The sequence below is a fragment of the Mirounga angustirostris genome, unplaced genomic scaffold, assembly GCF_029215605.1.
Source record: "Mirounga angustirostris isolate CCGP_5_RB_7025 unplaced genomic scaffold, mMirAng1.0.hap1 SCAF_3, whole genome shotgun sequence".
Lineage (NCBI taxonomy): Eukaryota > Metazoa > Chordata > Mammalia > Carnivora > Phocidae > Mirounga > Mirounga angustirostris.
The window spans coordinates 4,016,956-4,040,134 of NW_026991711.1; the positions used below are offsets into that span (position 1 = coordinate 4,016,956).

At 41.0% G+C, this 23,179-nt stretch overlaps 1 protein-coding gene across 1 annotated transcript in view; it reads right to left on the reverse strand.

Moving 5' to 3' along the window:
* Positions 1-23,179, reverse strand: part of MYO16 (myosin XVI) — a 435,943-nt gene that overhangs the window by 360,430 nt on the left and 52,334 nt on the right. Inside the window, exon 3 of the mRNA XM_064585765.1 lies at positions 22,165-22,308. Coding sequence (XP_064441835.1) covers positions 22,165-22,308 — 144 coding nt within the window. The remainder of the gene's footprint in view (positions 1-22,164; positions 22,309-23,179) is intronic.

A 23,179-nucleotide genomic window follows, 5' to 3' on the forward strand; every position in this document is an offset into this window, starting at 1 on the left:
CAGCATTACTAAACACTATTATTGAAACCACTGTGCATACCCAAATTTCACTAATTTTTCCAACTGTATTGGTGATAGCTATTTCCCCTGGCTCAGGAGGTAATCCATGATCCCCCGGTGCGTGTAGCTGTCCTTTCTTTTTAATTCCCTCCACTTTGGAACAGTCCTTCTGTCTTTTCAAGGCCTTCTCTCCTATGTCCTTACAAGAAGGTTTTTGGCAGGCAAAGCACAGAGGGGATGGCACGTTCATCCCATTGTACCCTATCAGACACACACATGATGTCCCTTGGTCCCATCGCGGATGACATTAACCTTGATCACTGGCAGAGGTGAGGTGTGCTGGGTTTCTGCACAGCAGAACTACAGCTAGGAACCCATGAGTGCAGGCTGATATCAAGAAACACATGAATACCTGAATAGAGGGGAGAAGAAAAGGCTCTTGCTTACAACAGAATACCAACCAATACATGCAGGAGGAATGACAAGGTTAGAATCTGGCATTCGCTCTAGTTGTAATTGATTCAGATGAGAATCACCAAGGGATGCTAACACTATGTTCCTGGATGCTGGAAAGGCGGAAGTTTGAAGGAAACTTTGATGAGGAATAGAATATTTACACAGTCCTCAAATATCCTGCCACAAAATATCCCGCTTAAATATAAAAATGTTGGCATCTAACATGATAGGAAAATAGAAAATTCTGGGAGCGGATGTTTTGTGCTTTTGAATTGCAGATGGTTTCTCTTCTTTCTGTAGAAAATTTTGCATTATGTGCTAGCAGGAAAAAAAATGAAGGTTGTCCCAAACGAATGTATAATGCACGAGCAATTATTTTAGGTCAGAACACATGCTAATAGCATTCTGCAAGCTTTTAGTTTAAGGATACTGGGAATTGTACTGTGGGATCAGACGGATCACCTCAACTCTTTCTTAAGACTTCCATGTCCCCCAGACCCCAACTGGTTAAAGATCATCTCCAAATTTTTTGAATTCATTTGACCAAAAATACTGTGTTTGGGAAGCGTGACAAGATTCACTGCTGAACTATTCATAGAGTCTCATATTAACTAAACAATAAAAGTTGCTATCCTACAAGAAATGCACATTCAAAAGAAAGAAACACATATTTAGATAAGAACAAGAAGTCTACATGGGGCTTCTGAAATAGAAGTCCATACAAGTTTGTGTATTTCCAGTATCTTGCATTCACTGAGGGGGTAAATTTGGCGACACTGTTCAGAAATGGAAAGTGGGACATTAGAACTCAGGGAGCTGCAAAACACGGACACGACAGTCCATGACAGTCAGAGCTGACAGCAAGCAGGAAAGGGGGAGGGAAGTTCTCTTGGCACAACGAAACGAGGCCTGGCGCCAGAGAAGCCACGCCAGGTGCCGGGGAGCTGCTCGCCAGTTTTGTGACCAAGGGCCATATGCCTAGTTCTGCCCCTCAGTTTGCAAAGTGGATGGAGACACCAGTTCGCCTCAGGGTAAGCCTATGCGATGCCCAGCACAGTGCTGACATACAATGGGCACTCAATAAACTCTAGCTCCAGTAACAAAAGTAATCGGAAAGGAAAGAATATCTTACTAAATACGGTCTTTGTAAAGACGACCCTGAGCTAGACTCTTTTAAACCACCCATCCTTCTCTGCACACAGCTGTTAGCTGGGTCCTGAATTCAAGTTCCAAAAGGCATGCGCAGAATGAACCAGCTGGAAAGAGAGAGAGGCAGGGACGTTCAGCCTAAGCTCCTTGAAGTGCTGAGGATGGTAGATTTGGTTTGATTGCTTCCCTTTTCCCCTAATTGTTACCGGATAATATATTTGACAAAACCAGCAATGAGGAAGCAAAATAATTTCAGTCAAAGGCAAGAAATACGTTTAAAATGTCATGCCCAGAATACGCAGGTCCAACAATGTTAAAAGTTTCAAGTGCAGCATCTAATGCAAACCAGGAAAAAAAAAAAAAATACCAGAAGGCCCTCTATTATCACTGCTATTGACAAAAATGCAATGTGCTCTGAGATGTATAAGGGAACTTTTTGTAAATCTGTTCCTTAAAAAGAACCCACATGTAACAAAATGCTTTTATGAAAGATTAAGTAGAAACTTACAGATACTTCTGAAAGAGAGCTCCCAAAAATCTGTCCAATTCATTTATTTCCAAGTAATTTGCTACTTAGTTTTTTTCAAAGTCTGTCCTCCAGCCAGTGACTCAGGAAAACACTACACCCTTCACTACAGCTTACAACCAATTATTTGAGAATGAAAAGAAAACTTTATGACAATTCTGCCCTGTCTTCAAGGACAATCTCCAAAAGAACTGCTAAAGCTTCAAACAAATTAGAACAAAGACAGAAAACTGCTTTTATAAAAAGACAATCAAAACCATAAGACTCCCCCAAAAAATGAAACCTAAAATCACTGAACAAAAAGAATAATAGGTACTGACCCAAAGGGCCACCAAATGCAATCAGGGAAGACAGAGGCTCATGTTCTTGGAACGACCTATTCTCTGTACCCTGCATCGTTTTACACTTGTTATTACTGTTGAATTGGGCAATCGGCAGAAATGCTATTTTATAAGGTACATTCAGAAAACAATCCCTCTCATTCTGAAATATACATGCTACCAAAAGGAACAGGTGAAGAAACTGTTAAACCTCAAAAGCCCTTGGGGCACCTGAGTGGCTCAGTTGGTCAAGGTCATGATCCCAGCATCCTGGGGTTGAGCCCATGTCGGGCTCCCTGCTGGGCAGGGAGCCTGCTTCTTCCTCTCCCTCTGCCCCTCCCCCTGCTTGTGCATGCACACGTGCTCTCTCTCTCAAATAAAATCTTAAAAAACAAAACTAACAAACAAAAAAAAACCCCTCAAAACCCCAAGACATTGAATCGCCACCTCTTTCCCCAAGGCTCAGCAGAGGCATCCCAGTTGAAAGCCCTGTGGCAGTCAGGGAGAGAGGGTGTCAGGTAGGGTGTGCACCAGCAGAAACCTGTAACAGAGGGGCGCCTGGGTGGCTCAGTAGTTAAGCGTCTGCCTTCGGCTCAGGTCATGATTCCAGGGTCCTGGGATCGAGCCCCGCATCGGGCTCCCTGCTCAGCAGGAAGCCTGCTTCTCCCTCTCCCACTCCCCCTGCTTGTGTTCCCTCTCTCGCTGGGTCTCTCTCTGTCAAATAAATAAATAAAATCTTAAAAAAAAAAAAAAAAAAGAAACCTGTAACAGAGTGAATTCCCCCTGATGACCACCAGGGAATGGGGCTGAGAAGGAAGAACCCATCTTCCTGCCACAGGCCACCTCTCTTGTATTTGAGTCAGACCAACCAGAGAACTGCTGAGCTTCCACCTGCCCACAATCACGAAAGCTTAAGGAACTGAGGCAGAAGGTCCGTTCATCCCTAGTCTGGAGCAGAGACTTTCCCAGGGGTTTGCACTGTTGAAGCACTAGAGGGAAAACTAAAAGCATGCAACTTTCCTCCTGCTTCTGCTCTGTTAGCAGATAATGTAGGAGGCAATACCACTGGGGAATGCATTCATTCATTAAGAACTATGTATTAAGCCCCTTATTGTAATTAAAATGTACTTTGAGATTTTAATGATTGTGAATTTTTATGGTAATAAAAATTTTAAAACCTGTATTACAACCATTTAAAATTTTATAACAGTTGAAATTATACTGGAGCACATTTTTACAGCTCCCTCTGTGAACATCCTGAGGTCAATACTTACTACTTCGGGAGCATGTACATATTTTTGTGTTGCACTGTTGCCATGCTAGGTAACAAACCACGTCCAGAAAACAAAATAGGTCAGAAAGAAAGGGAAATTGAAGAATTCCAAGCGAATGGGTGTGGCGAGCATTTACAGCCATACTAAAGAAGTCTGGACATGTTTCTACTTATGACAGAAGTTTGATGGGCACATAGCAGTGGGCGGACACGATGGTGCCCAGGGTTGTGGGACCACCAGCTCAATCCCCATCTTCCAGACTAAAGATGAAAAGTCAACACATAGCGACATAAACATAGTTATTCAACATGAAATAGATACAAAAACCAGAGGAACCATCTAAAAGAGTTCAAAGTGATTGTATCTGGGAAGAAAAATGTGAAGGGAAGAGCTGAAGGGAAGGACATGGCTAATCTGACAAGTCTTCCAACAAGTCCCATAGAATTATCTGGTTTTCTGGCTTTCTAAATATCGGCTTGTATGACAGATACAAACCTAAAGGGAAAACGATGGCACACAAACAATTATTTATGTCATGAAACAGGTATTGCCAGGATTGTGAAATGATGTAACAACAGTGTCGTAAACACAGAGAAAGTAATGAAAATTTGTATAGAATGTCTAAAATAAGAGAATACTTAACTGTAAGGACATTTGTATGATCCAACTGCATATCACTAAGCAATGTTGTAGAAGAAAACTGTAAGACCTGGAGATGGACAGAACGTGTATATAAAAAGATGGACGCATTATTAAAAGCCCCTACCAACAAAGCCAACCTTCCAAATTTAAAACAATGGCGGACACGTTTTGTGTTACATTGGTATGACCACCTAGCATCCATCTTTGTTCCCTCTTTGAGACTGGAGGATGTTGTTTGGCACATGGAAACTCTTAACAGGTACATGGTCAAAGCCCTAAATGACACTCAAAATAGCATTTCTCTATTAAATACTAAAGGAATATAAATGCGTGAAGCGGTTCTACAAAATAAAAAGGCATTCGATGTCTTAACTGTTGCACAAGGTAGAACTTGCACTATCATAAAAATAGAATGCTGTGTATATATTCCAGATTACCACCAAAATACTTCTGGATTTCTAACTGACATGAATACTCAAATTGGCGCTTTAAAGGATCTCTCTTTCCTTTAGTGACTGCCTTAAACTCCTGGACTGGAGGAAAATTATCAAAGGTCAACTGTCAAAGGTCTTTTATTCTGACTTCTCTTTCTCATTATAATATTAACCTTATTTTATTGTTATTTCCTGTGTCTCCTTGCCTAGTGCCATGGCTCCTTCCCAGCCACAGCTTCCAGCTGACAGATGATCCTTTCTACTCTTGGAGGTTCATCGGTGTTGTCTGTGTTGGATTCAGCTGCCTCCCCCTTTTGTAGCCCCGCTATACTTTCCCCAACTAACCAATTTGACCCATAGGTAGGGACATCTCCATGGTCCTATCCAGCAGGAAGACGTTACAGATGATGAGACCTACACCTTCAACAACCTTAAAGATTTATGGGTCAAAGTTGTTCAGGGGGGAAATGATGAGGGAGCAGAAGGCAAGTTGAGGACAAAGTACAAGATGACACCCAGCAAATCATCCCCCCTCCCCTACTCTAGGGTTGGATATGTGTGACATTCCTCATGGAAGCTCCCAATTGTCTTAATGGTAACACCTTACTGAGTAAGGGACAGGCGGGGCTAGGTAGGGAGAGAGAGGTAGGGGGCCATTGGATCAGGCTCACAAAATTAAAAAATTCAGGAGATGAAGGGAAACCAGAGATAAGGGAACAAACCAGAGCGTCCTGTCCTAGGTGTCAGAGGTGGGGTCTTTTTATAACAGCTACTTGTGACCAAGAAAATTACCAGACCCTAAAAAGTAAGCCATTGAAGGTGTTATCACTAGTCCTTGCTGTATGGTGGTATCAGTGGAGACATTAAAAGGATTTAAGTTCCCCGTTTAGCTTTCGATAAAAGACCATCCCTAAAAGCCCTCAGTGGCAACCCTGTCTGGACCCCTCTCAGTCCGGAGAGCTTTTTCTGTACCTTCACTTAATCAAACTATCGCTTTGATGAGGGAACAGAAGGCAAGCTGAGGACAAAGCAGAAGCTGACACCCCACAACCCCCTCCCCCGCCATGGGATCTCTGTGACCTTCCTCAGGCACTCCCGGCTGCCCTAAAGCTAAGGAGAGGAAAAACAAATAGTTAACTTGTAGAGATCACAATCCTGCAAGCCAGGAGACTCCCTCATTTACAAATATCTTAGCAATCTACAAGAACAAAGCATTTCTATCAATAACCTAGCTTCCAGAAGGAAATCTAGATACAGTTAAATGCCCTTATAACCTGCAGCCCATTGACAGATCCTTGAAGTGGGCAGTGTAACGTTCCTCCAGGAAGCTCCCAACTATCTTCATGTTAATGTCTTGCTAGAGGGAAAAGCAACCTTAACTTGACAATGGCAAGGCCTTTGGTATCCTGGGAGTCTTCTTCTTTTGACACCTCCCTTATCCTTACCTCCCCCAACCCCGTAGTATATAATCAGCCACCCTTCATTACCCCGGGGGACAGCAGTTCTTTCTGCCCACAGGTCCTGTCCCCGGGCTTTTTTTTAAGATTTTATTTATTTATTTGACAGAGAGAGACACAGCGAGAGAGGGAACACAAGCAGGGGGAGTGGGGGAGGGAGAAGCAGGCTTCCCACGGAGCAGGGAGCCCGATGCGGGGCTCGAACCCAGGACCCTGCGATCATGACCTGAGCCGAAGGCAGACGCTTAACGACTGAGCCACCCAGGCTCCCCTAAAGGCAGAGGCTTAACTGACTGAGGCTCCCAGGCACCCTGTGGTTTAATAAAACCACCATTTTGCCCCCGAGACGTCTCAAGAATTCCTTCTTGGCCATCGGCTTCAAACCCTAACGTCTTTCCTACATCAGCTTTACTCACTCTCCTTTGTCCGCGAGATTCATTCTTCGACTCCGTGAGACAAAGAACATCGCTCTCCGCATCATTTTGGTGCCAAAACCCGCGAACGCTATCACCGAAGGGTGAGTAAAAGCAGACACTTTTTCCTTTCCTTCCTGGGAGACGTCTCTCCCTTGGATGACCTCTTCTCATAAACAGCAAAACCGGGCACCTATGGGCCAGTTAAAAGCAAAGAGCTCGGCCACAGGTCTTAAGTCTCAGGTGACAGGCTTCTAGAGAAAGGTGTGGTCAATCCCCCTTCCTCAAAGGGAGGAAATGTTGGCCTAACCCTACCCAGTTCTCCAGCTCTCCTTTCTATTCCTCGGCTTTTCTTAAATGACTTTCTGCAGCATCATTATTAGAGGGAAAAACAACTTTTAACTTGACAATGGCAAGGCCTCCATATCTCCTAGGTCCTCTTTAGCATAGGAAGGTTCTTCTGAAACCTCCCTTTTCCTTACCTCCCCCAACTCTCAAGTATATAATCAGCACCCCTCACGACCCTGGGGCAGCAGCTCTTTCTGCCCACACCTGTGCTTTAATAAAACCACCATTTTGCACCAAAAAACAAAAAAACAGGCTACCAATACATACACACAATATCAGATAAATTCTGTATAAATTCTAACATGTGGGGAAGAGGAGAGACAGATTACAAAACACAGCAAAACATTCGGTAATTATCTCTATGTGATGGAATTATTAGTGCTTGTTAATTTTCTTCTTTACATTTATGGGTTTCTTTCTACTTTCTACAATAAATATGTGATATTTATATTGAGAAAAATATTTTTCAAGGTAAACAATGAACAAAACCATGAAAGGAGATGAAAACATATGACCATTCTCTTGGGTCCATGGCAGGTTTCCAATATACTAAAGTCAAAGGTGAGGAGTAAGACTTTAGGCAAGTCGATGATTATCTGGTGAGCGAGCCTGAGTGATGTTTGAATCAGTGAATGGCCACGATATAATTAAAGGTGAACCACCCAATTAAAAAATACAATTTCATAAGCAAGTATACTGAATTAAGTGTTTCCGAGAAAAAGCTAAGACAAGAAATCATGGGTTCCACGTTAGTAAAGAGCCCCCAATGGTTAGGGTAAATTGAACATAATTTCAAGGTATTGTGCAAGTCGCTTATATTACATGTCCTACTAAGCTGCTCACTTCCCTTCATATTATGGTTTTGTGTGAACCACACAATATTCATTCACTAAGACCTTGCGTGAAATGAGCCAATGTCTTCCTACCTCATGTAATATTCTCCAATACCAGTCAGGGTACTCTGCTTTTTCAGAAGGATATTTTGGGGGCGCCTGAGTGGCTCACTTGGTTAAGCGTCCGACTCTTGGTTTCGACTCAGGTCATAATCTTCTGGGTCCTGAGATCAGTGCCAGCTGAGCTGGGCTCCGCGCTCAGCAGAGAGTCTGCTCCAAGATTCTTTCCCTCTGCGCCTCCCCCCCACTCTTGCGCATGCTCTGGCTCCCTCTCCAAATTAATAAATAAATCTTTAGAAAAAAATCATATTTTGTTAATCTGAACACTCCACACTTTGCTCTGAGAAAAATACAGCCTTTTCCAGGTCTGTTTACCAGCAAACTGAATATGGGCAGTTGATACTTTCTGTCCCTAAATACCTTGCTCTAATGGTCTCCATGTGTGATTTATCTCTGGTAGCTTATGGTACCAGCTCCTCTCTTTTTTTTTTTTCTTCTTTCTTTAGTCTATAGCATATTCTATTACAGTTTTAATGTTCCACACTGCAATATCTATATACATAAGAAGGGGAAACCACGCAGAGTTTATATGTCCTTGCATTTGAGCAAGAGATGCAGTTTGCAACTTTCCTAGTGTTTGCTTTTCCATGTTTGAATGACTAGCTTCTCCAGTTAATTCCAGTTCTCATTCCACAAGGAAATGCTCCAGGCACATTTCCCCTGGACTTCACAACAGTACCCGCTTCTGGTTTGCCTTCCAAATCTGGCTTCTCTTTTCCAGTCTTCTCTGCAGATTCCGGTTTCTCTAACAGTCCTTTAATTGGTTTACTTTGGACCCTCTTTTAGATGTTCTTTCTTTTTTGGACTTCACATTTTGGACTTCACATTTTGATGGGTTGATGTGATTTACTCCAGGGCTTCTGTTCCCATGTGTGTGCAGATAAGACATCCTCTCTCTCTCTCTCTCTCTCTCTCTCTCGTCCCAGGACCAACTGCCTCCTGGATTTCTCCAGGTGCATCTTTCATGGACTTCACATTTTGATGGGTTCACATTTTTGGACTTCACATTTTGATGGGTTGATGTGATTTACTCCAGGGCTTCTGTTCCCATGTGTGTGCAGATAAGACATCCTCTCTCTCTCTCTCTCTCTCTCTCATCCCAGGACCAACTGCCTCCTGGATTTCTCCAGGTGCATCTTTCATGGATCCTGACCTTGACATGTTCGACAAGGAACGCATGGCCCTCCCACAGAAAAGTATTTCTCCACTGGTGTTTGCACTATCCCTTCCAATTTCCCAAACACAGAAGGCCTGGAGTCATGTTTAAATTCCCTCTCCTTCTTTAACATTAAAAAAAAACAAAAACAAAAACCCTGCATTACTATTGATTTCACCTTCAAAATATATCATCAATTTTTCCTTCACTCTCATCACTACTTACCAGCGTTTCAGGTGATGTTCTTGCAAAGGAACTGCCTCCGGTGAGGAGCCCCAGAGCCCCGAGGACAAGGTTCTCATATTTACCCCATCACAGCCCTCACCCGAAGCTGAGATTTGACACATGGCAGGCAGAAAATCATTGATGTAAATATATTAATGATTATACACAAAAAACTAATGAGTGTTTATGCTCATTTTTTACTTTCTCTACTACACAAGAGTATCAGTGTTTATGGCCAAAGACCCTGTTTTTCTTGTTGTTCATGTTCTTGCTCCTTAGGAGCAAGCGTAGCACTGGGCACACAGCAGATTCTCAATAAAAAATGTACTTTATGAATGAATGAGTGAATGAATGAATTCACATCATAAGTTAACCAGAGATATTTTTGAAAATAGTGTTTTCATTTATTACCTGAGTTTGAGAGGAAGATTGACAGCTTACAGCTTATTGAGGATGGCTTTCTTGTTTTAAAATAGTCATTAGAATGTATACTAATTCAGAGAATAGGACCTGTGAGAAGCAGGAAGTCTGATGGCTATAGGAAAAGGTGACATCCATCTGGATTCAAGGGCAACTGAGCAGATCTATCAATGGAGTTCTGCAAGGTGGAGAGGTGGCTTCTTCTCTAAACCCAGACCCAGACCATCATTACACCTGGGACAGTGCAAGGACCTCTTTTGATGAGGTGATGGGACAGGATCCCAGCCAAACTCTGAATCCCGTAATTCTATTCCAGGTTTTGAGGTCTCCCTTTGCATTTTAGGATCTGCAGTTCTCAGAGGAGGATGCAGAAGTGGTATAAAAACTCTAAGGCAAAGAATCTACCTTCAAGGTGTTTACAATTTAAGGAGTCCAGTTAAATTGACAAAATAATCCCCATCGGCATCAAAGCACAACAAAGACAGTAGATACAGAGGGGTGGCGGAGATGGGGACGGACACGAACTTTGGAAACAGACAAACCCCAGGTGAATCCCTGTCGGGCTGCGTGACTGTGTAAACCCAGGCAATGACATCACTAAGATGAAGTGTCCTTTCCCTTGGAGATGAGATGGAACTGGGTGATGGGCATGAAGGAGAGCACGTGATGTGATGAGGAGTGGGTGTTTACACAACCGATGAATCACTGAACACGACATCTGAAACTGATGATGTACTAATATGTTGGCTAATTGAATTAAAAAAAAGAAGAAAAAGTGAAGTCTCTTAAAATACTCCATTTTTGAGATTTTCTCTGACCTTCCAGTTAACTCTCCCTGATCTCAAACATTCTGCCCTCAAGTAATTACATGGCCAACTAAACTCTACTCAGAGGAGTCACAGAGATGAGGACACTGGATCGGGGCTAGAGCCAACTCCCCAGGCGGCGGGGTGTCCTTCCTCCCCTCTGGGTCTCCTGAAAAATTTCCTCAGCTGTCACCTGCATTTCATGGCACAGTCTGGTCGTAAGAGAGATTTTCTAAGGTGTCTGGGGTCCCTGCTGACTCTTTGTCCCTCTTAGAACCCCACACTGCCTCAGAGTAATGTGAAGCCTCTGTATGCTAGAAGGATCCGAGCGAAATGGGGACCCTGTGATCCAAGGGCTCTGGGCACTGCTGAGCTAGACAATCCAGTTCCAGGCACAGTCTGGAAACGCCTCATCAGGATGCGCCTGGACTGTGGATGCCCAAATCCTTTTCTACGGTAATCCCTTTATTTACCAGTTCCATTATTGGAGAATGGAGGCAGGTGGTAACTGTGTCCCCCCATGGCTGAGGCCAGCAGGGCAAGGCAAGTGTTTGGACCGACAATGCAATTCTAGAACCCATGTTTGCTGAATCTGAGAACCAGTGAGAGTGGCAAGCAGCCCGTGAAGCTGGACCCACTTTGCACAGCCCCTAAGAGGGGGCTCCATGCTGCACAGCCTCCCAGCTGTCGAAGCTGTCCTGCCTGGTGCTTCCTGGCGGAGTTCTCTTCTTTCTGTCCCCAGCCTTAGGGTCATGTGGATGCCACCATCAAATGCCTCTCTTGCTTCTGTTAAGAAATTAAGCTTTCAGATTTATTCCATTCTACTTCTTCTAGGCTGACAGAAAATACTGAATGGTAACTGGATTTTCTATGGCATCACTTTGGCTCAGCCTTTTTTTTTTTTTTTAATTTATTTTCTCAAGCCAAAAAAGTTGTCTTATCTTTCATTAGATATATTCTTTACTCCTATCTACGCTTCTACCTGCTTTCTAGTTTTTAAAGGTTTTAACCCAGAGTTTTTACTACAAGTCTTCAATTACTGCAGAAAAAAGTCTGCCAGATGGTTCCCATACTAAGTTTTCCTGCACACTCTACATGCCCCGGGTGGTCAGATGGAGCTAAATTCAAACGCATCTTAGTTTGACAGCACTTTTTCCGCATCACATCTTTTGTATGATACTCCCTCGTCTTCCTCCCCAGTTCCCAGGTAACACAGATCGTTGCATTTCTCCTGAGTCCTAACTGGTCAGTGACTTGATAAACAGCACAAAATGCCATGTGCCCACCACAAAAAATGTCAGAAATACGCGAGCGGTCGTAGACATGGGGATAATGTGTGCGTTTCATGACATAGTCATTCCTGCCTCATCTACACAAAAATCACTAATGGCTATTCATACTTCAACAGAGAATCTTGGAATTCTGCTATATTATCTGCAAATTATACAGTTCTTAAAGTAAAAATCTTCAGAAAGCTGAGATGTTATGATTTTTTTTTTTTTTAAACAGACTCAATCATTAAGAGAACATAGCCTACAAAATCTGTCAAAGAGTGATTTTCATTTGGCAAGTCCTGGCTCAAGCTCCCTGAATTAAATTATACACATAAAAGAATAGATCTCATAATATCTTCACTGAATATGAAAAAATCTAAAGTATAAGTTACCTAACATCATATTTTTATTAATATTAAAATACCCAGATCTGGTTCCTGTAACAGAGATAATATTGAAAAAGAAATAAGGGTGTCAGGAATCATGAATGACAGCAAAGGTATTAGATTAAAGCATTGGTCAGAAATATGTACTGTTCTGGGTCTGGTGTTTATGAATGCCCCCAAATAAGGGAATAGTTTGCACTGTCCTGGTACAATAATGTGCTTTTCAAAAATGGTTTAAAGATTGAATGTTTCGTTATATTTGACTGTGAAGGAATTTCTGATTTTGTGGAGCTTGATTTATTCATAAACACTGCACCCAAGTCCCTGGGATGAGTTCTGAATTAAGTAAAAAATACTCTATCACCCAAATCCAGCAGCTAGAGTGATGGCCAGGTCTCCTCTTCCAATGCAGGCAAGGAGGGAGCCCTAATGACTGGAATCAAAAGACCAACATTTCTCCATAAGATGCTCATGCTGATGGAAATGACTTGATCCTTTTCTCTTCCCGTTAGCTGAAAAGACTGAAAGTCTAACCACCTCGGAACTAAGCAGTTGTCATAACAGTGATCTCTTACAGAAATGGTTCAATTCAAGTCATCACTAGTAAAATATAAACTCCCAAGCAAGCTCTACCTAGAGGACACACGGACAGGATAAAGTCTGCATGGCACACCAGTCATCGACCTACAGGGAAGAAAATTTGAGAAAAATACAATTTGAACTGGAAGTCAAGGCATCTCCCCTGTAGTAAGAGGCTGTATGTGGTCTGACGATGCTGTGTGTATGTTAGCACTAAGTTAACATTGAAACAATCATACTTTAACACCAACTGTATCATAAAATCGACTCTAAGTATGACTGTAGAAACTTGGATGACAGATATTTCTGATCTATCTATACCTTCCAACCATCAATAATGTGTTGGAAATTCCTATTATAAATTATGTTCCAGCACTAGAAATGGGATATTCTAAAGACAAAGATAAAAATTTCAAAGCACTGTTCTCGTACTAAATTTATCACAGATGTAATGTTCTTGAAAGTGGGTAAATATTTAATTGATACTGGCTTAATGTAATATTTTTTTTTCAGGATTTTCTTGTATTATAATAAATAATCCCATTAAAAGGCTTTTATTTTGTGGGCCATGCTAAAATGTGCTACTTTTTCCAATAGGTAAAATTTACTTTTTAAATTACAAGTTTCTAAGAACATTTGAAGTTAATATTAAAGGTTAAATTTATTATATTTATGGGAACCAGTGTTTTAGAAATTTATAAGAATCTTTAAGGCAGGGCACCTGGGTGGCTCAGTCGTTAAGTGTCTGCCTTCAGCTTAGGTCATGATCCCTGGGTCCTGGGATCGAGCCCCGCATCGGGCTCCCTGCTCCGCGGGAAGCCTGCTTCTCCCTCTCCCACTCCCCCTGCTTGTGTTCCCTCTCTCTCTATCTCTCTCTGTGTGTCAAATAAATAAATAAAATCTTAAAAAAAAAAAAAAAGAATCTCTAAGGCAGGGCACCTGGGTGGCTCAGTTGCTTGAGCATCTGCCTTCAGCTTAGATCACAATCCCAGGGTCCTGGGATCAAGCCCCAAATCAGGCTCCCTGCTTAGCAGGGAGCTTACTGCTCCCTCTCCTCCCCGCTCATGCTCTCTCGCTATCTCTGTCTCTCTCTCTCTCTCAAATAAATAAATAAAATCTAAAAAAAAAAAAAAAAATCTCTAAGACAACTGTTATGGCATTCTATTTCAATATTCTCATTGTCATTTAAAGGATAAATCAGCAAATGGCTAGTAGATACATTTTAATACACCCTTGCAAGTTGTCCTGTTAATACCTGTATTTATTGGGTTGTAAAGTCGCACAGAAATTATGATATCAGCTTTATAAAAATGTCTACAGTGTATCTATATACAATTATAAATGGATATATATGTGATCATATGAATGTATTATTATTTCTTATAAAACAGGACCATATTATATGTACTGTTTTATAACCATTTTTCAGATTTCCTCATGCCCCTCACCACCCTGGTCCAAACATTCATCTCCCCTCACCGAAGCTGCAGTGATAACCTCACTATGCTAAGGGAGATCATTTCCATGTGACAATCTGACCACGTACCTACCCATCCTCACAGGTTCCAAGCCAGGTTCCCCTTGCATCTGACTGGGTCCCAACTACCTCTCCCTCCTCATCATGCTCTTCCCACTCTCTCCAGCCAAGCCCCTGGCCTCCTCTAGACCTGCCCTTTCTCATCTCATCAAGGAGTCTAATATAAAAGGTGTTCAGTGGTCTGGGATATTCTCTCCTCCCCCTTCCCCTGATGAACACACCTGGGTCCCCCTTCAGATCTCACCTTGGTGATCAGCTCCTGGGGGAAGTCTTCCCAAATCCTCTGTCTAACCCATGCCCTTGTTTCCCCAAGCCAGGGGCTGGCTAAAGCTTGTCACTCTTCTTCCACTTTATTCGATAGAGACAATTTCACAGATAGCAAAGTCATGGGATTTCCCTCCACTCAAGATACTACTGATTCCGAGGCTAATCTCTCTCTTGCTGGGATTCCACAACAGTCACTCAGCCAGGAAAAACCCAAAACACCGTCTACAACTCACCATCCTGAATTATAAGCCTTATTCATGCCCTCCCCAAATACAGAGGACATGGGTCCGCTCAACAATATCATTCCAATCAGAATCCTCTTCCTCTGAATTCCACAACCTTTGACAGACGGACTCACTCTTGGGTTTAAAATTGTTAGCTCTATCTACACGGAAATGAGACTCAGTCCATCACTTACTCCTTTCTCATTACATCTTTTCATCCAGCACCGTGTATCTCTCCCGTACGTGGCCTCCACCTCCACTTGCAGCCTCTAACACAGAGGTCCCTCTCCTGGTTTTCTTCTTTCACGGCCCTGCACCCAGCCTAGTGCCGTCAACACAGAAGGCCCGTCCCAGACTGAAGGTCAGTCATATTCGTTAATGACCCCCCACGCTAGGATACCCACAAGGGGCGATACTTCATCATTCCAAAGCCCTTCTTGAGCCCTTACAGGGAAGGCAAGGTCAGAGGGGGAAACGAAGCAGAGCAGAAATGCTGCGTGATGTTTCTCACTATGTAAACACGGCCAGGTGTCTGTGACCCAACAGCAGGAACCCAGGCCCCGTGTGAAATGGCTGGAGACCCCAGTGGCATGGCCTTTCTCACCTAGGGCTCTGGCCGTAACTCTTTTGCCAGGCTTCCAAGGCCTGCATTATTAGAATCACTCCAGAGGTATAAGTCAATCGTTTCACTTGAGGAGCGTCTCAGAGCAGAGCATCACGGTACAATTCGTTTGCTGAAATCCGGTCGGTAGTAGCTAGAAAAACCCCTCAACTGAGCGCATCTCGTTTAGAAAGAGCCAGACGTATAGACATCCATCTACACCCTCACAGCTCTCTTTAGTTCAACTCATTCCCCCTCACTCCTGGAGGAAATAAAACTGATAACTACATTCCATTGTGAATAACAGCTCTCTTAAATTACAAACTACTCGTCATTGTTAAGTGTGAGAAACTGGAAACAGCTTAAGTTACCCAAAAGTATTATAGCGTCTAAACTCTGGAACACTATGCAGCCACTAAATATGTGTTTGGACAAAATATTTAAAAACACGGAATAATTTTGTGACATTTAAGAGACAATATGTGGGGCGCCTGGGTGGCTCAGTGGGGTGAGTGTCTGGCTCTTGATTTCGGCTCAGGTTGTGATCTCAGGGTCCTGGGACTGAGTCCCACGTTCGGCTCTGCGCTCAGCGCAGAGTCTGCTTGAGATTCTCCCTCTCCCTCTCCCTCTGCTTGCACTCTCTCCCCCTCTCTCTCAAATAAAAAAAAAAAAAATCTCTAAAAATAAAAAAAACTAAATGGGACAGTGTGTATATAACACAAATCTAAGTATTATGTGTGTGTTACACTCACCCACACAATGAGAACCAAAAGGACATTTATTAAATGTTAATACTGACTTTCTCTGACCAGTGGGATTATGGGTGACTTTTATGTTCTTTTGGGTTTTCTATATTTCCCAATGCTTCTAAAACAAATGTGAATTGGTCCCATAATTAGAAAAACAAAATGTCTTACTAAAAGGATATTCAGAAATCAAATCTAAATGCTTTACGGTATTAATGCAAATTATTAAATTTTTAATTGTCTTAAATATAGATGAAAATGTTATTTATCATGAAAAGCACTTTTGAAGAGGCAGTATTATTTACTAAAAATGGAAGCTTAAATAAATGAACTTAGGAAGCCTAAGGAAGTTGTCCTTAGACCCTGGACATGGAAATGTGTGTTTCTCAAACTTAACAAGCCTGGGAAAAACCTCAGGTGCTCATGTTTCTGCCAGATGCCTACGAAAGGTGTGTAACGTATTTCTCCATCCTTCAGAGAATTTTATGTCAAGTTATAGATTTATCATAAAGCACACATTATTGCCTGTTTTCTGAAATCACTTTTATGGTCTTAATCACTGTGAATATTGAGCGAGAATTTTCACCATAAGTCAGGATGAATTTTCACCATAGATTTTAGTCATGGGAAGGGTCGGGTAATGATAGGTTTACAAAAACACGACATAAGAACAATAACAAAAGTCAAACTCATAGAAACAGACAGTAGAAAGGTAGTCACCAAGGGCTGGGGTGGGGGAGATGGGGAGCCACTGGTCAGTTGCAGATGGATAGATAGGCTCTGAGGATCAAATGTACTGTATGGTGACGGTAAGTAATAATACGGTTTTGTTCCCTTGAGTTTCACTAAGACCGTGGATCTTAAGCATTCTTACCACAACAAAATAAGAATTACTGATCACTATGTGATGTGGTGGATGTGTTAATAACCCAACCATGGTCATCGTTTCACAAAGTACACGTATATCAAATCATCATGCTGTACATTAATATACAATCTTATTTGCAAGTGTACCTCAATAAAGCAAAGAGGCTCCTAAGTTTAATGGCCATGAACAGGGCTTAGAAGGCAGTGCAGCTTCTTTCAAATTCTTACTCTGATGAGCCCCCAAAATACAACCTTGAGCAAAAAAACCTGGCTGTTTGCCCAATTTCCTTCACTGACCCACTTGCCTTTAGATCTAGTGAGACAAATGAAGTAGGATAAACAACGAAATCCATCACAGCGATGTCAGAAGTGTTCTCGGCAAGGCCATGCTGGGGTCCCTGCGTGGACAGCAGGCAGCCTGGCCGCGTGGAGGCGTGGCTGGGAGGCAGTAAGTGGGTCGGCAAAAGCATGCTGCTCTTCAGAGAAGCTTGACTATAAGAATGAGAGGGACACCGTGGTGACAATTATAGGAAAGATGTTTAATCAGGCTTTTCCTTAGTTTTTTAATTACTGGAAGACACTGCGACATAACTATGAATTTAGAGGAGCCCAATGGAAAGACCATGGAAACGGGAGATGGAAAAGTGACGGAGAAATCCTTTGACAGGTGGCAGTCAGTAGAGTCTAGAGAGGATGGAGGAGAATTTAGCTTCAGGAGGGAAACAAATACATTTTCAGGATGGAACAAAGGCTGTGAATAAATAGGAAAAAAATTAACAGTTTGTTGTTAATTTTGTCTTGTTAGGTGGAAGCTGAAGGCATTCAAGCCTGGAAACTTACTTTGTCAGTGAAGCTGAAGGCAAGAGAAACTGCTAAGGGAGATTTAATATTGCATTTGGGGTCATTTACATAAAAAGCTGATAATGACGCCAGGCCCTCTGCCACAGATCTTACTGGAAAATCAGACTTACCTTGAACCATCTGGATGTATAGCTCATTTTCTAGGGAGGATATCACCTTCTTAAATAGCAGGCTACCCCATGTCCTAATATTTAACCCAAGAATGGTCTAAGCAACGAATAAGCACCGTTTGGGAACGAGTTACTTTTGATCTATCAATTTATGCCACCTAACGCAAAGTAAGCAGTATGTTTTTGAAATATCATTTACTATCTCAGTTATGACAGAGTTGTTGGTTTCTGGCAGTTACCTGCAGCACCCATTAAAATGATCTGGTTCCACACTACCCATTAGACATGGTCCATGACACTATCCAACAGGCACAAAAATTATGAACATCAGATGTTCACACGCAAAAGGCCAAGGACTGAGAAAACATTCAGTGCAATTTCCAGTAATCGTTCCATTGTTACTGAAGTGAAACAATGATAAAGATATTGCTGAGCCTCACTTAGTAAAGGACTATCCATCTGCTAACATTTTCCCTACGCTTTCTGATTTCAAGGAGTAAAAATACCTTGAAAGGTCTCCTGGTAGCATGTAACAGAATTAATTCACTGTTTTATAAATAAAACTAATTAAAATGACATTTTATCCTTCTGTTGTCCATTACTCATTTCTTGCAATCACCTTTAATAGCTACCCTTTACGGAGTAATGTTTACTAAATAATTCCAGGATATGTGGAATATTATACCCTCCCAAGTTTTTCAATAGGAAAGACAAAAAGTCCAAGATGATTTATCAGTAACCCAGGTATATTATTTTCTCAAGTAGAAGCATCCTACAGTCTTTTACTCGATTATTTTCCTTTCAAAACAATTAACGCGAAATTAAAGGGCTGTATTTCCAATGGTTCCAAATGCAATGGACTGTTAAAACGTGCAGATGTGGCCCGGCTTTGGAACTTCTCACAGGGCAGAGTAAGCAGCACCTGCAGCCACATTGCAAAATCAGACGTGAAATTTCAGAAAACTGAAATAAATGCAAATCTTTTACTCAAAGTCATATGAGAAAAGAAGGGAGAACTGAGCAAGCTTCCTCAGAGATTGGTCCCTGTGCAGTCAGTCCCAAGGCACGAGACAGCAAAGACAAGCCTACTGTCCCTCCCTCCGCAGGCAAGGGATTGAGCAAATTCTGAGCATATTCCATAAGTACTTCTTCAAGGTATATATGCAGTGATACAACAGGCTAGAAATATACATACATAAACATGCTGAAATAAATACGAAATCAAGATATTCTAGAGAAGACAACCTGACATGATTTGAGTTAATCATTTATCAGCCTTTGTGATATATTCCTGAGTAAGAGAAAAGCTTCTTAAAATCTGGGAAATAGCCAATTACCTTGAAATTAAAAAAAAAAAAAAAACTAGATATAATTCTGAGTTCTAGAACATTAGTGTTTGAATATGGAGCAAGTTAGAAAATATTTTTAAAATTAGATAATGTAGGGCACCTGGGCGGCTCAGATGGTTAAGCATCTGCCTTCGGCTCAGGTCATGATCTCAGGGTCCTGGGATCGAGTCCCGCATCGGGCTCCCTGCTCCTTGGGAGCCTGTTTCTCCCTCTGCCTTTCTCTCTCGCTCTGTCTGTCATGAATTTAAAAAAAAAAAAAAAACCTTTAAAAAAAATTAGATAATGTAGAATGAAAAATCAAAATGTACGTATGTGAGATGCTCAACAATCAATAAAAGTAAGGAAAAGAAAATTCTCAGTGGACAAACTGTAATTACAATATATATTCCACATAATTAAATACATGTGTAATTATATATAAATATAAAAAATTATAGTGCACTAAAATTTTATTTTGGGAGGAGCCAAAACATTTAGATTTGACTTGTTATTCTATTATGGAAACTCTCTGATAACTCATTTCTTATTATAAAAAAATAAAGATTATATATTAAGTATACTGCTCACATCATAGGAATGCTCTGTAAAACTTCCAGGAAACTCCAAAACCCTATCCAGCTGCGTGCTGGAAATTGTAAAAATACTGAGACTTTCTTTGTATAAATTTTGAAAACTTCTTGCAGAAATTCATCATTTTTTGATCCACCCAATTCCTAAAATATACTGGGTTTAGATGATTTCTATTTCATACTTAAAATTCTAAGAAAGTGTCCATTGTTTTGCTTTGTGATAAACAGAGGGATCCTCATCATTCACAGGTTCCACCTTTGCGAATTCTTCTGTTGGCAGAATTTTTCTGTAATACCTACCACAAGGAATCCTTGGGCTCCACTTCCGCGGTCGTTCGCACACTTGAGCAGAGTGGGGAAAATTATCAACCAGTGCACACATTTGCAACAGAGATCCCACAAGCCAATGCCGGGCCTTCTTGTTTCACCATCATAGTGCAAAGTCTTCATTGTGGTCTATTTAGTGCCGTGTTTTACACATATTCATTCTGCCCTGGACTTTATAAATTATCTGGTCCTAGTATAAGACTGATATTTTATATCTATAGGCTACATGAGTGTCAAATGCATATTAGCTAAATTAGTTTTAAAAAAAGAACCTAAGCATGTATTGCATGGAGCACTGGGTGTTAATCGAAAACAATGAATCATGGAACACTACATCAAAAACTAATGATGTTCTGGGGCACCTGGGTGGCTCAGTCGGTTAAGCGTCTGCTTTCGTCTCAGGTCGTGATCCCACGGTCCTGGGATTGAGCCCCACATGAGGCTCCCTGCTCTGCGGGGAGCCTGCTTCTCCCTCTGCCTCTGCCTATCTCTCTCTGTATCTCATGGATAAATAAATAAAATCTTTAAAAAAAAAAAAAAAACTAATGATATTCTGTATGGAGACTAACATAATAAAATTAAATTAAATTAAAAAAATAAAATAGAATTTTCAAAAACAAAAAAAATAAAAGTAATTATTCTATTCTTGCTTAATCTACTAACCACATTTCTCAGTGGAGCCCTTATTTGGCTTGCTCTTGTTTTTGTCATACTCTATAATGTAAAATGTCTTTTTGTTCACTCTGTAGCACCTAGAACATAGTGGTTATTCAACAAATATTCAAATGAACGAATAAGCTATAATTTCCTCAAGCGCAGGAATTATGTTAAAAATAGTAATCAATAGGGGCGCCTGGGTGGCTCAGTTGGTTAAGCAACTGCCTTCGGCTCAGGTCATGATCCTGGAGTCCCGGGATCGAGTCCCACATCGGGATCCCTGCTCAGCGGGGAGTCTGCTTCTCCCTCTGACCCTCCCCCTGCTCATGCTCTCTCTCTCTATCTCATTCTCTCTCTCAAATAAATAAATAATCTTTAAAAAAAAATAGTAATCAATAAACATTAATTAAATGATCACTAAATGAAGGTCACTGCAGAACATAACTGTCAGAAATACTACTTTGTACCTGATGTGAGAAAAGGGTCACTGCACAACTATGACCATGTTAATCTGGAAACTATAGATTTAACTCTATGATCACACATGAAATAAAACCAGCTTCTCTTTCTCAGTTCTGTCTGCCAAAGCAAAGCAACATAATCAGACGATGAGATGTGCAAGTCCTGCATAATTTCTTAAACTCTTTGTTAGAGATAAACTCACCAGAAAAAAATCCCAAATCTCAATTCCAAAATAATTAAAGTATGTTGTGAGGATCAATGTCAGGGTCTAAACTATAATTGAAAACCACAGCAACAAATAACTCTAGTGAGTTTTATACTTAAAGTTTTCATTTTCTTGTAAAGAAATGTTGTAGACACTGCTTTACTAGATGTGAGCAAGAGAATAAGATTCAGTAGCTGCCATATCTCATTACTGTATGCCTAGCTGGCTAAAAATTAAGAGAATGGATTGAAAGAAACACCATGTATGAAACCATTTTAGTTAGGACTCACTTGCAAAGTATTAAGGCACATAATTTCCCAGAAAAAAAAACAGGGGAGTAGAGCTTCACATGCTATCTGCACAATTTGTTTTATGAAATCTGTGACCCAAAACCTTAGTCTCTAATTATCTTGTAACTCCAGGAAAATAAAGGATGACATACATACACATTTTATTTTTTAGCAACCAAAGTATTACATATTGTGAAATATGAATAGTTAAATATATAGCCTTTTATATGCTGTCAAATCTTCAAATGGTAATAAACTAAATTGCTTTACTTACCAGTACAAGCAGCAGGACAATATCAGGGTTATCACAAGCACAGGCGATGTGCATTGGTGTCCAAAAGTCTTCATCCTGGTGGTTGACATTGACCCCTCTGTCAATCAGGATCTCGGCAATGAAGGCATTATCATACCGAGCGCACTGAAAGAAAGAACGAAAAAAAAAAAGGAATGTATTTCAAACTATGATAAGGTTTATTGCAAATGTCCAGGGATAAAAATTTCAGTGCCAATTTAGAGATTGAGAGATGGGGCTAACTGTTCTCCAGCTAACCTATAAGCTAAGGGGCATATGGAGGATGGAGGACTCAAGGGGAAATGGTATCCATACACAGTAGAAATAAAAATGAGAAAATAGGGACAGATATTAAGAAGGAGGAAAAAATTTCACTATTTGGGTCCTCCACATTTGTAGATAGGATTACCAGAAAATCTTGGACCATTTATCAGAATTATCTTTCTGAAATACAGATTTGATCATATGATCCTTCTGCTTTAAAATGTACATATTTTGTCATTGAATTTTGTCAAAGAATAGAGTTTCACCACCTTATTGCATCCAAGACCGATAAGACCCTTTGTGGTCCTTCTAAACTCATCCCCCATCATCCAAATGCAGCCTTCAGCCTCGCTGTATAAGACAACTAAAAAGTCCATGGTGCCATCTTGGAACAGTTAACTATTGTTAATTTCAAAATCTTCTAAAATGAATTTTAATCACTGTATTTTATAGAAATTTCATAGTCTACTAAATCAAACTCTCCAGGGACTTGTTTTGCTCTTACTTTTTATATATTATTTATAGGTAAAGTTCATAAAAATACTCGAAGTCAGGGCTGGCTCTGAGGGGGCACAATCTCTGTAGTCATGCTTAGGTGGGTCCTGCACTTGGTTTAAGGCTCTACTGTTGCCATGATGAATTTTCGATAATTATTGAAGTGTCCCACATATTCATTCTGCCCTGGACCTTATAAATTATCCGGTCCTAGTATAAGACTGATATTTTCTATCTA